General features: G+C 47.0%; 1 protein-coding gene across 5 annotated transcripts in view; it reads left to right on the forward strand.

Moving 5' to 3' along the window:
* The window catches only part of RAB3C (RAB3C, member RAS oncogene family), a 131,903-nt gene that overhangs the window by 102,380 nt on the left and 11,692 nt on the right, over window positions 1–17,831 (forward strand). For all 5 annotated transcript variants that reach the window (XM_077347167.1, XM_077347166.1, XM_077347170.1 and 2 more), the window contains one exon: window positions 14,560–14,684. In XM_077347167.1, the coding sequence (XP_077203282.1) occupies window positions 14,560–14,684 (125 nt within the window). The remainder of the gene's footprint in view (window positions 1–14,559; window positions 14,685–17,831) is intronic.

The following is a 17,831-nucleotide window of genomic DNA, read 5'->3' on the forward strand; positions in this document are numbered from 1 at the left end:
TAGAATGAAATGAATGTCTTAACTTAGTCTAGTGAGTCAAGGGTTCATTCAGGCAGACCAAAGGCATCAGCAGGAGGAGGCCATCCAGCCTCAAGGTAATATAGGCTGTCAGCAGGCTCTCAGTCCTCACTCTGTGATAACTTACAGTCTTCTGCAGTCAGCAACTCTCTTGCTAACATGGTGTAACACCTTTTAGATGGAGCTCTCTTCCAGCACATATCTGGCATGGCTTAACTGGCTCAGATGAGCCAGGTGGGCTGACAAGGCAGGGAGCTGCAGCTGGAAGCTGGGTAGAGGAATGAGGAGCTCCTGCAACAACTTTGGAATCTAAGCCCTGGTTTGTCTTTAGCTCCATTCTTTCCTGCTGGTCAGAGCTCTCTGCATGTTGAACATCTGGCTGGGCTAAGCACTCATCCAGCTGAGGCTTGGGTGAAGCTGGGAGTTCCTGGCAAGACTTTTCCTCTGAAGAGTCCTCACTAACATGACCTGGAGACACCTCACCATGGCCCTGCAGCTGGCCATCAGAGTGCACATTGCTTTCTCCACCCTCCCTCTTTTCAGAGGGTGTGGGGGGATCCAACAACCTTCCCCACCCAGCCTGGCCCTTGGAAGATGTGGGGAATGGGAAGGAGACAGCCCTCCCACAGCCTTACCTGTCCAGCCTGTCTTTTGGGAGATGTGGGGGTGGGAAGGAGACAGCCTATCTTTCATGGCCTTCCTTCCCAGCCTGGCCCAGCCTTTGAGAGTTTTTGGTGGGTGAGAAGGAGGCAGCCCACCCCCCACCCCCCACCCCCACCCTACAGCCTTCCCTGTCTGACCTACCCTTTAGGAGATGGGGTAAGGATAGTAAGGAGGCAGCCCATCCTCCATGGCCTTCCCCAAGCAGACTGGCTTTTGGGAGATATGCAGGGAAGAGGCAGTCTACTTCTCTGTGGCTTTCCCCAACCAGCTTGGCCTTTGGGAGAAGGGGGGGGGAAGGACGCGGCCCCCTCTGGTCTGCCCTGCCTGGCCTAGACTTTGGGAGATCTGGGAGTGGGTAGGAAGGAAGAAGCCCTCCGAAACAGCCTTTGCTGCCCAGCCTGCCCTTTAGGAGATGGGAAAGAGGCAGCCCCTCGTAGTCTTTCTGTTCAATAGAACTGTTGGGATAATGTTATATATAACTGTGTTCTGCCATAAAAGGGGAAAGGGAGGAGGTACCTAGGAAAACAAAGATTGCATGAAGTCAATTACTTCTTTGCACTGATGTTCCCTAGCGAAGATGTCATAGAGATGACCCACACCTGGGTCATTGAGGTGTGCATGCAGCAATGCTAAATCAGTGGGATTATTTCTATGGATATACAATAAGGCTGAACCGAAAACTTCAGAACTGGACTAATCAATTAACACAGCCACAGTCTGTAGTAAAGGTGCAAATGTTCTCTCATGACCATTAATTTCCCCCTCCCCCCAATACTTTCTTCTCCTTTTAAGCCCTAATAATTGATGGTGGGGCATGCTGTGCATTTGTAGTGGAAGCCTTGAAGGCTTTTGAGTCAATAGCAGGTATCCCAACAGGGAGAACATGGAAACGAACAGTCTTTTCTTCTTATCCTGAACCACTAAATCACTTTTCACAGTTGGACACAGCAAACCACATTGTGCGTGACATAAAAACTCTCAATTAGCATGCATTGTTATCATACCCCCACAGTAGAAAGTGTATTCAGTGAGTCCCTCCGGCCCTCATCTTTGGAGACCGCAGAATTTGGAGATGTAAACTAGCAATTAGTTATGTGCCAGTAGGTTCTGTTGACTTCAGTGGGATCACTGGGGGGTTGCACAGCAAGGAAGATGCTGTAAAATAAGCTAAAATGTTTCCCAAGCATAGTTTCAGAGAAAGACAAGTGTCTGTAGGGAGGGCAGAAACTCTGACAACAAACTTGCTGTGTTTGATACTATTTTGTAATCTGTCTGTAGTATAACTGGGACATCTGAAGATTGTCTCACAGCCAGGCAAGGGACATTCGGAGGTAGTTTGCCATTTCCTGCCTCTGGATCATGGTCCTTAGTGTTTCTTGGAGGAACTACTACTCAAATCCTTGGAGGTTACCCTTCCAAATCATAGCCAGAGTAGGTTCTGCTTAGCTTCCAAGGTCTCATGGGATCAGGCTTGCCTGGGCTCTCTAGGCCAGGGCATTTGGGAATGAATGAATGAATGGATGGATGAATGAATGAATGAATACTACAGCATCACATCAGGAGCCAAAAGACAGGGCAGATTAGTTAAGGGGTAGCCCAATTGTAGCTCTTTAGGTGTCCATAGACAACAATTACCATCAGCCGCTGCCAGCATGTAATCTGACCATTTTGTGCTCAAAACTCAGTTTCCAGGCATGGGAGGAGAAATTGAGATAAGGACCATGGCACATGGGGAGGTATGTGAAAGGACTTACCTTATACCTCTGTGCCATTTTCCTGACCTGGAACAGGTAGCCCATATGTAAGTTTCTCCAGCGAACAGAAGCACCTTGGAGTCAATTCAGGTCAGGAAAACACTATGGGAGGGAGGTCAGTTCTTCTGAGTACATAATTCTCCCAAAGAGAACATAGCAGGTAATTAAACCTTTGATGCCTTCTGTTAGTTTCAATTCCACATCTGCAATTTTGGAAAAATAATACTGCCTTGCCATAATATGATGGTTACTATTTAATTTCAATTGAAAGTGGAAAACTCTGAATAAGTTGAGTGAGTCCTACTACAAGGTTTCACTGGGTGATTTTGAAATGGTTAGGCTGTAGAAGGTGAAGCCTGTTGCCTTATGTCACGTAGCCCTGCACTACATAACATGGTTCTTAGGAAAAGTTAAAAATATCCTTCACAATCCTATATCCTATTATGCAGATTATGACTCTTGAGAGTAGTTCTGGCTACCTTTTGGCCTCTTGGGCCCATTCTGCACACGTTGGATAATACAGTTCCAATGCACTTTCAAAGGAGATTATCCTGTTCTGCACAGGAAAATCCAGCTGCAAAAGCACTTTGAAAGTGCATTATCCAAGGTGTGCAGAATAGGCCCAGGTGTAAAAATGTAGATTTTGCTTTGTGCTAGCTGTCCTTGGAAGATAAAAGGCTAATTAATAGGCAGCAGGCAGAGGACGAGTCAAGCGAAAGCATCTTGCCCAAGATCCTTGCAAAACCTTTTGAATAGCCCATGTTCTTGGCTGTGAATGAACTGGAGACTGTTTCCAGGTAACCATTGATGTTGGTCCTCCAGTTGGCAATAAGCTATGAGGGACTTATGCACTGTGTGACTCAGAGGTTTCCTACAGTGTCTTTTTCCTTGAGAAGATGAACAGAACTGTAGTCCAAGGACTAGAGTACATGATACAAGCACCCTAGGGATGCCAGAGATGATGGGGAAGCCACTACGGTGACTGATCTATGCCCAGTCTTTAACATTTCTAAGCATATATTGCCTGGTAGGTTGTATGTCCTCATGCCTTATCCAACAGCTGTCACGTTCCATGCCAATCTCTGTAGCAATCCTCCAGGTTGGAGATGAGTTCCTTCAAGGTGCCCCTCCCTACTCTGCAGTAGCTGTGTGTTCCTCTGTTCCGGAGAGCTCTGTGTTTTGCAAATGGGTTATCTTTCTGTTCTTGCTTTGAAATGTAAACAATTGATGTAGAGGCTAGCTACCACCAAGCCACCTGGCCTGATAGCTAGTCTGCTCAGCTCCAAGTTTCATACTCTTCAGGATCAAACAGTTCCTTCATGGGAATGGCTTTTCCCATCCTGCTTTGGGGGCATCCCCCCCCCAGCCTATAACTGTCCTAGCCCTGCTTTGTTACATGTCCTTGACAATCCCCTAGTCTGTGTGGTGCTTCCATTGATGCTTGCTCCTGAATGTACCTTTAATAAAAACTAACTTCAGCTGTGTTCCTGATGCTTGGGACTGTATTCTGTAGGTTCTGAGGGTGAACTTGTGGACTGCATTTGTGAGTTGTGACAACAGCAGCCAGGAAGGCAAAGCGGGAGGACACACATATACAACAAGCTGCCTTAGACTGAATCAGACAACTGGTCCATCAAAATCAGTATTGTCTACCAAGATTGGCAGCAGTTCTCCAGAGACTCAACCAGAAGTCCTTCTCATCCCTTACTGCCTGGTCCTTTAAACTGGAAACGCCGGGGATTGAACTTGGGACCTTCTGCATGCTAATCAGATGCTCTACCATTCAGCCATGGCCTCCTCCCTAACGAGCCACAGCTCCTCCCTCATAACTTTCTGCTTGAGCTCCCTAATTAATTAATTTATTTTATTTATTACTTCAATTTATTGACCGCGACTCCCAAAGGCTCGTAGCGGTTCACATATGTCCAACTAAAACCCCATTAAAGGTAAAGGTAAAGGTATCCCCTGTGCAAGCACTGGGTCATGTCTGACCCTTGGGATGATGCCCTCTAGCGTTTTCTTGGCAGACTCAATATGGGGTGGTTTGCCAGTGCCTTCCCCATACCCCATTAAAACTCGTCAAAACCCCATTAAAAGGACTATAACAACAACAATCATCATCAACAACAGGTAAGATGGTGGTACTTTCAACCCCCCCCCCCCATTCATCTATTAGAGGGAGGAGAGAGGAGAAACACATCATATGGTGTCCGTTGTTGGCAAACATCTAAAGCTCTGTCTATGTTTATAAATAGTACAACCCAGGCAAAAATAGGAATTTGTTGTCACAGAGTGGCCATTTTTAGCAGCTTCTAACAGCAGTGCCAGGAGGACATCTGCTGTAGCCTTGAGTCAGGATTGGCCTTAAGAAATTAGGAAGAGAGATGTGAGGAGGAGACGGCAGTGGGCTCTTTGCTCCTCGGCTGCCCTGTAAATCAGCAGGATGGCCAATCTGATTGTTGGCCACTGGTTCCAAAAACAGGACAAAGCAGTAAGCTGTAAAACGCAGGGCAATGCTCATTTTTCTCCTGACATACCTACCGGCTGCCCAAAACAAGCACTTCATTAGCGTCGCACCACTTCTACCATCTCCATTCATCTTTCTCCTAAGGAAGCTGACTTTTGTGCTTCCTCCAGTGGGAAGATACATGTGGTTAGAAGTTGCAGGGGACAAGCACAAGTCTATCAAAGAGCAGCGCTGAAAGAATGCTATTTGAAGCGTGTGAGGCAACACCTTGTAATTGACCGGCTCGTTTCTTTAAGACGCTGACAACACATTTTTCATGGTGCTGAGAGGCTCGGAGCAAAAATAAACCCAGCGCTGCATTTCCAAGCTGATTGAGTCTGACATGCTTTAGAAGAAGACGACGAGCTGGTTTTTATGCCCCACTTCTCACTGCCCAAAGAACTCTCAAAGCAGCTTACATTCACCTTCCCTTCCTCTCCCCACAACAGACGCCCTGTGAGGGAGGTGAGGCTGAGAGAGCCCTGATGTTACTGCTTGGTCAGAGCAGCTTTATCAGGGCTGTGGCAAGCCCAAGGTCACCCAGCTGGCTGCATGTGGAGGAGCGGGAAATCAAACCCAGCACACCAGATTAGAAGCCACTGCTCTTAACTACAATACCATCCTTTAGATTAGAACAAAGGATAGGGAAGGCTGGGGTATGATCGACATGCTCAGGAAAAGCAAGTGGTGTGGAATGCACATGAAAGACTCCATCTTTGAATGCCCTTCACATCAATAACAATTCCCTTAATCAATAAGAATTTAAGCACAGCCTCTCCCCTAATGTGCTAGTTTTCTATGTGTGGGGTTAGGTGACTGTTCAACATTCCAGTATTAGAACCCTCTTCCCTACCTGCTTTGTGAACTGGTACAATCTTCAGAGGATTTCACAACAAGCTCTAATATGGCAGGTCAACCTTTTGCCTAAAGCAGGTGTAATCAAACTGCGGCCCTCCAGATGTCAATGGACTACAATTCCCATGAGACTCTGCCAACAAATGCTGGCAGGGGCTCATGGGAAATGTAGTCCATGGACATCTGGAGGGCCGCAGTTTGACTACCCCTGGCCTAAAGGATTCAAGGCAATTTAAGTCATTGTTGAAATCACAAAAAAGGCCTAGAAGCCTGGAAACCTGAGCTAAGGTCCTGTATTTGTTGAAGCTGCCTACTTTAACAAGTCACTCTCTCCAGCCTAGAAACTGATCCTATAATACCAGGCAAAGGTATGTCTAGTTACTGTGTCATGAGGGGAAGTCCAGAAGTGTTCCATCTTTACCTGCCCACATTCTTGGCTCAATTCATTTATATCTTCTAGTATTAGAGTTGAGGTGGCAAAAGGAATGCTGAAAACTCTGGAATAGCACAAAGAAAAGCACAGGATATAGTGGGATTTAGCTCCCCTTGCTCATATGACTTCATTTTTGGTTTTATTTAAAATCCTTTTCCTTTCATGCAAACAGGCAAGGTTGCATAATTACATGAAGATTCCCTTGTTAGATTTCATTTGCTTTCTTGACTTGCCAGGCAGCTCACTTTACCAGCTCTTCAGTTTTAATTGCCTACAAAATATAATGATGATATAAGAATAATTTTTTAATTTCTATCCCATCTTTCCATATTGCTGAGGGACAATTTCCCTTATGGGTCTGAAGGATCCCGTGGGTGAACAGTATAGTCCCTAAATCCCATTTCAGCTAAAAAGGGAAGAGAATCTCCAACCCGAAATTAGTTTTTCACTGAGAAGCTTATTTCGGACTGGAGTATTCTCTTCCCTAGAATGAAAAAACGAACGGAGAGGTCAAAATGAATATTTTAAATAATTAATTAAATGCAAATGCTTAAACACACACACATACAAACTAACCAGAAATGAAACAATGATTCTGTGCTAGTCGTTGTTTTTAGAATGAGGGTTGATTCATTTGATAAGCTGCTTTTTTCAAACAAACTTGTTTAAAGAGGTTATAATTCCGTGGAAATGCACCCTAAAAATAAATGTTTTGAAAAGGTAAAGCTATGGAATGATTTAAGAGGCTTTAGGAGAATTCTGTTTTTACAGCGAAGTAATGTTGACTTGCAAAACTACTGTTCTTCCTTTTTCAAAAATGAAAGTCGTTGAAGTTCTCCAGTTTTTCAGAAATCCTATTAGAGGGCTGATATTTTAGAAATGGAGAGGCTTGAATCAATTAGCAAGGAGCAGCAGTGGAAACAGAGATGTTTCTCCGGCTGGTTTCAATGCTCCAGTTAATTGCATGTTCCTGCCTGGAACTAGTAAATCAGGATTGGTGTGTTCCCAGAAGTTCATGAAATAAAGAGCGTGTGCAGAAATATAGTCTGCAGGAGGCCAGAGTGCCATACAAAATCCTGGTGCCAAATATGTCCCTTTGGTGTAGGACATAGTGACATTCTTGCCTTGGTCTAAATGCACCCCCAAATCAATCTGTTCTCCATAAAAATTACTTATTAGCTGTGTCAGGTCTGCTAAGTGAGAAAGCATCTTCATCTGTTCTGTATGTTCTGTATGTGATCCAGGATAAACATTACTAATCTAAAACAGGAACATCCCAGATCTAATTTCCCTGGAACATCATTCTGAAAACGAACACAGCTAGACAGAAAATAGCTATTTCCAAATGGAAGGAAGGAAGGAAGGAAGGAAGGAAGGAAGGAAGGAAGGAAGGAAGGAAGGAAGGAAGGAAGGAAGGAACAGTGCCACAGGCTCAAATTCCCTGCCGCCTGCGTGGTTATTAATCCTGGTTTCATTCAGGATGTTCCCCTCCTGTGAAGAACAAGCACACTCCAAAGCTACAACCAGGATAGAGGGAAATAAGTAGAGGGCAGGTCTTTAAAGGACGTCTTGGGGCCAAGCCAGCATGACAGTTTGGCAACATTCGTATTAGGACTCACTTTTACTCTCTCCATGCCCGTCACTAATCTTGGGGTATGGTGAGCCAGCCTGCAATAAGAACAGCAGGGGAGAGCTGGGGGGAAATAGAGGTTTTTTGTGTGTGAAGCCGTGCAGGGAAATGCAGCATGAATTATAAGTAGATTGGATTGCTGGGTAGGAGGGAACATGGACCATATGTGTTCCTTTTTGAGCATTCGCTGGCTGTGGAAGTAGATTCAGGGCTTAGAGCAGACTTTTCCCACCTTTTGACCATGGAGGAGCCCCAGAAGCTGGCCATGTCAGCTGGCCATGCCTCCCTGCCACACCCCCGGAAGTGACATGTCATCATAAGCGACATCACCACCCGTGTTAACTGGCAGGCTCGAGGAGGACTGAGGGGAGAAGAGACAGGTGGTGGTTTAAGCCGGGCACAGTGATGCAGACACAGAAACCACAAGAGAACTGACTCACACTTGGGGGCCAGCAATAGAAGTGGCTGCTTCCATAGCTTGTGGCTGAGTTCATTAAGGCAGAAGGAGAAAGGCTGAGGACCCCCTCTGGGGTTCCCACGGACCCCTGGTTGGGAATCTCTAGCTTAGAGAAATGCTGGACTTTAATCTCTGGTTGCTTCCACAGGCACCCCGACTTCCAAACCGGAGTGCTTTTCTTTTTTTAAGAGCTTCCATGTGAAGTGTTGCTGTGATGGTCCTATTTTTCGGGTTTCCCCCGCCCTCAGTATACGCCTTCCTGCACCTGCTTTGCTCTGAGTGCCTCCTGAGCTCATGAGTCCCCCGCCTGAAAGGCATGATGCGCATTTCCCTGCCCTGCAAAAGCCTTGCCCGCCTCTGTCCTGTTAATGTGCTGTAACCCCCTCTTGCCACTGACCCAGCCTGCTGCCAAGCCCACTAACCAGGTGAAGTGATGAGAATGTTGGACTCAGATCTGCAAGGCCTGGGTTCAGATCCTCATTCTGCCACAGCAGCTGGCAGCTTGGGCTGGCCATGCACTCTCAGCCTAACCTACCTCCCAGGGTTGTTGTGAGGGTCAAATCTATTTCTTTAGGAAATACATAGGCTGCTGCTGCAGGTAGCTCACAGCCAAGATGATGATGATGATGATAATAATAATAATAATTATTATTATTATTATTATTATTATTATTATTTATTAGATTTATTTCCCGCCACTCCCTGTAGGCTCGTGGCAGGTCACAATAGTCTTATCCCCATTAAAATACCCATTAAAAGACTTTAAAAACAATCCCAACATGGCGGAAGCTCTCATTATTCCTATCCCCTGCAGATCCAGCCAATATACCCGTTAAAAACAGCACCACTAAACTATAACAATAAGAAAACACCAATTGGGAGAGAGTGGGATATTATTTACTGAATTTATGCCCCACTTTTCTCCCCAATGGGGACACAAGACCGCTTATGTCATTCTCTTCTCCTCTGCTTTATCTGCACAACACCCCTGTGAGGTAGGTTAGGCTGGGGTGAGTGGTCCAAGCTTCCATGGCAGAGTGGGGATCTGAGCCTGGGGACTCCCAGATCTTAGACCCACATTTTTAATTATTACACCAGGCTGGTTCTCTAAGCTGCTTTGAATCCCCACTGGGGAGGAAGGCAAGGTAAAAATCAAGTAAGGATTTTTTTAAATGAAGTAAATATTTCATTTTTAAAACTGAACTGTTGCAGTCCATGTGTGAAGAAAAGAACATTTTGGGGGGAATCATTACGGGAGACATAACAACCGTGCCCCTGAGGGTCAATGCAGACTGCTTGTTAAAGAAAAAATCAGGACAAAAGACAGACAAAAGAGTTGTAGAAATCCCCATGTATGGAAGCTAGCCTGCCCCTTTATTTGGAACATGAAGAATCCTCTCCATCCAGAAGCAGCCTCTGTGGGGAATATGCCCTCCTGCTGCAAGCTTGGCTTTTAAATTTGCAGATGTGGTGAGGATGGGGGGCTGCTTGTTCGGTGTAGTGGTTAGGAATGCGGACTTCTAATGTGGTGAGCCAGGTTCGATTCCACGCTCCCCCACATGCAGCGAGCTGGGTGACCTTGGCCTCGACTGAGCACTAATATCAGGGCTCTCTCAGCCTCACCTCCCTCACAGGGTGTCTGTTGTGGGGAGAGGAAAGAGAAGGTGACTGTAAGCCGCTTTGAGCCTCCTTCGGGTAGAGAAAAGCGGCATATAAGAACCAACTCTTCTTCTTCAGTAATATCAGGGCTCTCTCAGCCTCCCCTCCCTCACAGGGTGTCTGTTGTGGGGAGAGGAAAGGGAAGGTGACTGTAAGCCGCTTTGAGCCTCCTTCGGGTAGAGAAAAGCGGCATATAAGAACCAACTCTTCTTCTTCAGTTGCCCGGCAATGAGGAGAAAGCAACCCCAAAGTGTTTTTTGAATGTTCTTTCTGCTTAGTAACTCTCCTAGTATTGATGCCGTGACTGATTTGGGGCTGGGGGTTTACCGCAGAGCCTTGGGATTCTTCTGCTGCAGAACTGACCAAACAGTACGAATTGGGGGTGCCGGATCCTCAGGGCTGCCGTTTGGATTCCCCCAGCCCCCGGTACGGCTGGCTGGTCTGAGAAGGAGCAGGAGCCTCTCATAGGTCTGTGCTTCGAGCCGTGGGAAGATTTACGGAGCAAGTCCCTATTGACTCTGGGCAGGTCAGCCAGAGTGCTCTCATCAATTCAGTGCAAACGTCGGCTCTGCCTCTTCATCCCTTTCATCTTCTTACGGCTGACGCCGCCCTGGCAAGGAAAGGGAACTCTGCCGCGTCTGGCTTGGGAAACGTCCCTCGTTTAATCAGAGGGAAGCCACACACAAAACAGAGAATTAAAAAACCAGGAGTGTCGACCTCCGATGCATGCTAGCAAAAGGCCATACTGTCATAATGCAATTAGTGTGCCATAGGAATTTGTGTCCCAAGGGGAGGCCTAGGCAGTGGCAAGGATCTTGGAGAATCAAGGAAGAAGTCAAGTCGTTCCTAGAGCAGAGGTTCTCAACCTGGGGGTTGCGTGACCCTTTCACAGGGGTCATGGCAGGGCAAGCAGCTGGCCGGGGGGGGGGTGCCACCCACAGAACAGCCTTGCGGGATAGATCAAGATAGAGCGTTCGTCTGTCTGGAGCAGCAGAATACAGCGAGATCAGCATGGTGGGACAAGAGGCAGAACTGAACCGAGAAACCCCGGAAAAAAACCCATTTCAGGGGTAGTCAAACTGTGGACCTTCAGATGTCCATGGACTACAATTCCCATGGGCCCCTGCCAGCGAATGCTGGCAGGGGCTCATGGGAATTGTAGTCCATGGACATCTGGAGGGCCGCAGTTTGACTACCCCTGAATACAGGGGTCTTCACGCCATTGGTCAGTTTTGGCTTAATTTCTGTGAGAGAACCCTTGCATAATTTTATGGTTGGGGGTCACCCCAACATGAGGAACTGGATTAAAGGGTTGCGGCATTAGGAAGGTTGAGAACCACTGGGCTAGAGGGATTCAGTGCTATTTCTGCACAATACTTAGGGGAGAGAGGATGGAATTATGTTCAAGCTGTGTTCTAAAACACAGCCTTTTTAGACATAGAACATAAGGCAAGCTTTTGTAACCAGGGTTTTGGGAAACCCCGGGGTTTCCTGATGGCCCTGGAAGGGTTTCCCAAATGGATGGGAGCTAATTAATTTTGTACATATTTTTAAATTCATTAAACAGTTATCGGGTGATGTGACCACATATCGTCATGTTGACTCCCTCCTAAGTGGGTGAATGTAAGGAAGAAGGACAATAATGTTTTCCTAGCCTGAAACCTCTTCCATTTGTTAGTGAAACATTGTTATGCCAGCCGGCCCTGATTCACAGCTGGTTAAAAAGGAAGAAACCTTCAAGAGACAGTATTAAGGGGGTGCTGCTAGCGGCCTGGGTTACGGCAGTTTTCGAAGTTACCATGGTGACCGGTGCATCTTTGGTCAAAGCCACTTTTTGTATCCTGATGAATCAAATATTCCTTTAAAAAAAAAAAACTCAACATGCTTGCAAAAAAATATATTATTTCTACCAAAGAAGACTTATGACCTCTGTGACCTCAAAGCAATGGTGGGAGTCTTAAATAAAATATTCATGTGAATGGAACTCGGACCTTTTGTGACCACCCCAGCATGAGGCTGTCATTTGAACGCTTGCTTCTCTTTTAAAAATGGGTGCATTTATTCTTGTGACAGAAGGCCACTTTATGATGTACTGTTCGGCGTACACCAGTTTTGGCAGCAGAAACTGTGCTGCATTTTAAAGCAAAGATTTTAACCTCTGGACAGCATGTTTGGGGTCCAAAGCAATCTGCATGTTTATCTTCATGTAATTCTCGCAACAACCGTGTAAAGGAGGTCTGTATTATTGTCATATTGTATTTGGAGAAGCGGTGTGCTCAGTGCTGATTACAGCAGCATCCTGTTGTCAGTGGACTCAGAAGCAGGTAATTCTGCTCAGGCGGGCACCGTCCGTGGATTTGTAGCAGAGGCAAAATTCAAACCAAGGATTTCTTCAAGTGGAGTTCTTAACCACAATGCTACGCCAGCTTCCAAAATAAATCCTATACTGCAGAAGGAAGCAAAAAATTAAGTGAATAAAGGCAAGCCATCCTCCTACTTGCTTATTGGCTACTGCAGGAGGAGCCTTTGCTGTCCTTTCCCATCCATGAGGAGGAAGCTGGGCCTGTCATTTACCAACAAACTGGCTGGCTTGAGGAGGCATGAGAAACATATTGAGTGATGCTTGCAGGAAATCCGTATTCATCTGACACAGAGTCTTTGGAAGATCTATGAAACAATGGTGACCGTAGCACAGAAAGGCTACTTCTCTGCTACCATAGTGTTGACAAGTTCATGACCATCCCAGTTGTTACAGGGGTCCCCAACCCCCGGTCTGCGGCCCGGTACCAGGCCACAAAGGCCATCATACCGGGCCGCCAGTGGCCGCACCTGCTCCCCCCCTGAAGCGAGAGGGGGGGAAAGAGGCTGGTGCAGCAGCCAGCGGCAACCGGCGCAGCAGCCGGAGCGCTAGCGACGCAAACGCGCACGCGCGAAACTGCCACGCATGCACGTTTGCGCCCCCTGGTGGCCAAAATGTGCATGCACGGCAACTCTGCACATGCGTGTTAGCGCCACCTGGTGGCCAAAACGCGCATGCGCAGCAATTGGGCATGCACGTTTATGAGCAACTGCGGCAGCCAGGCCGCTGGCTCTCCCCCACCCCTGGAGGCGGTCCCCGACCAGAAGAAGGTTGGGGACCGCTATTTTAAGATACCTGAGCATCTACTAACTCCTAAACCAGTGACTTTATTGCCAAATGCTATGCTGTGCTGGGGTTTATGCAGTGCTGGAGTACCAACTCTTCTGTTACTCTTAGGCATGGCAGGCCCTTTTGAACATGCACATGAAGCTTCCTTATACTTAATCAGGCCATTGGTCTAGCAAGGACAATGTTGTTGATTCAGACTGGCTGCAACTCCCCAGAGCCTCAGACAGAGAGAGGTCTTTCCTACTACCTGCTGTTGCTCTTCCTCTATCTTTTCATATCAACTAGAAGCGCTGGCGATGCAACCTAGGCCCTTCTGCATGCAGAGCAGGTGCCCCGTAGCTCAGCCACAGCCAGTCCTCCATGCTGGAGCCGCTAACATCTGTGGTCAAACAAAAGGGCTGGAGAATGCGGTTGCTTCCCCTACGGGTACTAGAGGCTGAAGAGTTTCCCATTGTACACAAATACCAACAACCAGATGCATTCCATCTTCAGTAGGCATATAGTTCAGTTACAGTGAATGGATATAGCAGGGGTGGTCAAACTGTGGTCCTCCAGATTTCCATGAACTACAATTCCCATGAGCCCCTGCCGGTGAATGCTCATGGAGGGGCTCATGGGAATTGTAGTCCATGGACATCTGGAGGGCCACAGTTTTGACCACCCCTGGGATACAGACTCTCAGGATGGGAAGCCCATGACTAAAGTTGCCAACTCTGGGCTGAGAAATGCCCGGAGGCTTGGGGGAGGAGCCCGGGGGGGTTAGGGTTTGGAGGAATGGGATATAGTCACTCCGTGGGCTACAATGCCATAGCGACCATCTTCCAAAAAAGCAGTTTGCTTCAGGGGGCCTTTCCTCTGTAGTCTGGAGTTTGGCCAACCAATCTATGACAGACAGAACCAAATCAGTTCTACTCTGCACACATTAGATCAGGGGTAGTCAAACTGCGGCCCTCCAGATGTCCATGGACTACAATTCCCAGGAGCCCTTGCCAGCATTCGCTGGTGAATGCTGGCAAGGGCTCCTGGGAGTTGTAGTCCATGGACATCTGGAGGGCCGCAGTTTGACTACCCCTGCATTAGATAGTGCACTTTCAATGCTCTTCAGAAGTGGAGTTTCCTGTTCCGCACAGGAAAATCCAACTACAAAAGTACATAGGAAGTACATTATCTGATGTGTGCAGAAATGGTCTCTCAGCAACAGACTACCTGGGCGAGATGGCCAAGGATATTCTGGTTCCCAAGACAGAAAATCCACTCCAAATGGTAAAATATAATTTTAAAGAACCAAATCATCCAGAATTTTGCTGCTCTTCATCTGTACACCCAGTTCTGCCTCCAGGGACTGACCATGTCACCTTGCTTAATGACAGACCTGGTCCTGTTTTCATGCTCTGTGTCTGACTGTTTCTTCTCTGTCTTTCTCTCTCTCCCTCAAGGTCAACCCAAATAAAAACTTACTCTTGGGATAATGCCCAGGTCATTTTGGTCGGTAATAAATGTGACATGGAAGAAGAACGGGTGGTCTCCGCTGACAGAGGGAAACATTTAGCGGAACAACTGGGTAAGCAGAGGATTTTTTGAAAATAACAATAATAAATAAAGATTGTTTGCCACGTTCCAGCACTTAGCTGCCATAATGTGAGAGTTTTGATAATTTGATTTGCTGTATATTTTTTTTATAATAACAGGCAAGTGAAGTGAGTGGCTTTCTCAAGTTTGGATAAGAATTAAAACCATCATAGACATGCCTAAAATGGGGATTGTTTTGCAAAGCAAAGAAACATCGTTTCATTCGGCTTATTTAAAAAGGGGGTAATGGTGTGAAATGAGCCTCTTGTGGCGCAGAGTGGTAAGGCAGCGATATGCTGTCTGGAACTGTCTGACCATGAGGTTGGGAGTTCGATCCCAGCAGCCGGCTCAAGGTCGACTCAGCCTTCCATCCTTCCGAGGTCGGTAAAATGAGTACCCAGCTTGCTGGGGGGTAAGCGGTAATGACTGGGGAAGGCACTGGCAAACCACCCCGTATTGAGTCTGCCATGAAAACGCTAGAGGGCGTCACCCCAAGGGTCAGACATGACTCGGTGCTTGCACAGGGGATACCTTTACCTTTACCTAATGGTGTGAAATTTAAGACCAAGGCTCAGCTGCACTGTGTTTTGTGCCTCTGGGGAACATTGGCTGCTTTAATACAAAGCTTCTTTTCTTCGCATTTACCACACCAAGATTTTAAAAATCTATTAGGTTAAAAATCTGGATTCCTACCAGGCAGATTTGGGTGTAGAAATTGCGTGATCAGGCCAGCAGAGGGAGACAGTCCACAGAAAATATGAATCCAGGCAGGGTCTGTACAACAGCAGCCGGAGAGCTTCAAGAAACACGAATACAAACAGCCTTGCGAATATACGTCGCTTTATAAGTGTACATTTTGCCTACTCAGAGCTGAGGGTCTCAGGGAGAGAAAGTGCTTCCGTAATATCTCCTGTCTTCCTCGACAGAAACACCAGGATTCAGCCTGGCAACAACAGCCCCAATTCCTGTGCTGTGCTGGCATTTCTCAGCTCGCAAAGATTTTTCTTTTCTGGCCGGTCTTTTTGCTGGTGCCTGGCCACACACGCTTTCAATAACAATTTGTGGCACAATGCCTTCCAAAACTGGGGCAGGGACCCAAACCACAACCCATACTAATTGTCAAATATGTGGGCTCATAAGAAGAACGCCAGGCTACTTGGCAAACTAACAGCTCTTTATTCGTGATCTCAGCCAGAAGGAGAAGGAGAAATTTCTTTCTTATATGCCGCTTTTCTCTACCTGAGAGAGTCTAAAAGTGGCTTATATTCGCCTTCCCGTTCCTCTCCCTACAACAGACATCTTGTGAGGTGGGTGAGGCTGAGAGAGCCCTGATATCACTGCTTGGGCAGAACAGCTTTATCAGCACTGCAAGGACACAAGGTCACCCAGCTGTCTGCATGTGGAGGAGGAGCTGGGAATCAAACCCAGCTTGCCAGATTAGAAGTCTGCACTTCTAAACACTACACCAAGCTGGCTCTCATGTTGAAGGGAGGAACAACAAGGCTAAAAAACCCTGAGAAAACCCCAACATATATACATGCTGCAGACAAAAGAATCTCCCACAGGATCTCTCACCATCTCCCAACTGGCTCAGATGCGCTTGATTAATTTCAAGAGGTTGGCTCCTGCAGCAGGGAACCTCACAGCTCATTGGCTGGTTTCACTTCTGTTTGGATCCTGCCTCGGACCTCAGGCTGGGTCCTCAGCTGATCCATGTACACAACAGTAGCTGTGTTGGTCTGTGGTAGCAAAAGAAAGCCAGAGACCAGTGGCACTTTCAATGCTAGCAGCATTTATTTCAGAGCGAGCTTTGTGTGACTCACAAAAGTACCTACTGTAACAAATTCTTTAAGGTGCCACTGGATTTATGTTCGAAAAGTCACATTCACATCTCGACTCCTGTAGTAGAAAACTTCCCGTGGGCAATCCTGTGACTCTTTTCCAGTAATATTAAACAGGATTCTTGTGCTGAGTTAGGATACAGCAAACATTTGAGTATTATCCCCCCTCCCCTCCCCAACCCCAGATCTGGACAAGGATTTGGCATTTCTCACCCCTGGTGCTTACTGATACCTTAACACCGGGGTAGTCAACCTGTGGCCCTCCAGATGTTCATGGACTACAATTCCCATGAGCCCCTGCCAGCGAATGCTGGCAGGGGCTCATGGGAATTGTAGTCCGTGAACATCTGGAGGACCACAGGTCGACTACCCCTGCCTTAGCATGTGATATCTCTTGCAGATGTTAATACGTTTTGCTAAATCTCTGTTTTCTTCTAACTGGTTCAGCTTCTGTGTCTGTCTATTAGCAGCTAGGCCTGGTCCTTGCCCACTTTGAATGGACTGGTTCCTCTTTTGAGTGGATCTTTTCCCCAACTGGCCTCCCTCTGAACCATCTCCTGCCTCTGGCCTTTCCGCCGTCTGCAGCTGTCTATATAAACATCTCTGCCCAGTGGATTTACACTCCAATGCATCTGACGAAGCGAGCTGTGACTCAGGAAAATGCATGCCGGAATAAATTCTATTAACCTTCATGGTGACAATGGATTACTGTTTGGTTTCGTGTGGAAAGCGGCTGCGGGGGAATTGCAGTGGGAAAGAGGCAGGTAGGGGAGGGGAATTAAGTTCTCCCCCCCCCCCAATTGCTTTTCCCCTGCCCCTTCCCCCCCCTTCCAAAAGCTGTAGAGAAAGCAGCAGTTGGGATTTAACTTATGTACATAATACTTTGACAAGCACGCATCTCTCTTTCTGAGCTATTTTTGGGAGCACAGGGAAGCAGACAAGGCTGTCAAACACCTTTTTCTTCTCTGCTCTGATAGCAAACCTGGGAAACAAACAAGAGTACAGGATTAGGGATGAGGCAGCAAAATCTCTTTGCCACCTCCCACCCCCAGTGAAAAACTGAATAGTGAGCAGCCAGGAAAAGGCTGGTCTATGTCAGATAACTTGTTAAGAAGCTCATGCATGCAGGAAGCCATTTCATGGATTTGCACTTTTTTCCTGTTTTTCTGTAAGTATTAGCATTGGAGAGACACAGAGAAGGAAGGGGCCATACAGGCCATCTAGTCCAACCCCCTGCTCAATGCAGGAACAGCCTAAAGGATATTCTTTTCCCAGGGCCACAGGAAGCTTCTTGAGAT

The sequence above is a fragment of the Paroedura picta genome, chromosome 7 (genome assembly GCF_049243985.1).
Source record: "Paroedura picta isolate Pp20150507F chromosome 7, Ppicta_v3.0, whole genome shotgun sequence".
NCBI lineage: Eukaryota > Metazoa > Chordata > Lepidosauria > Squamata > Gekkonidae > Paroedura > Paroedura picta.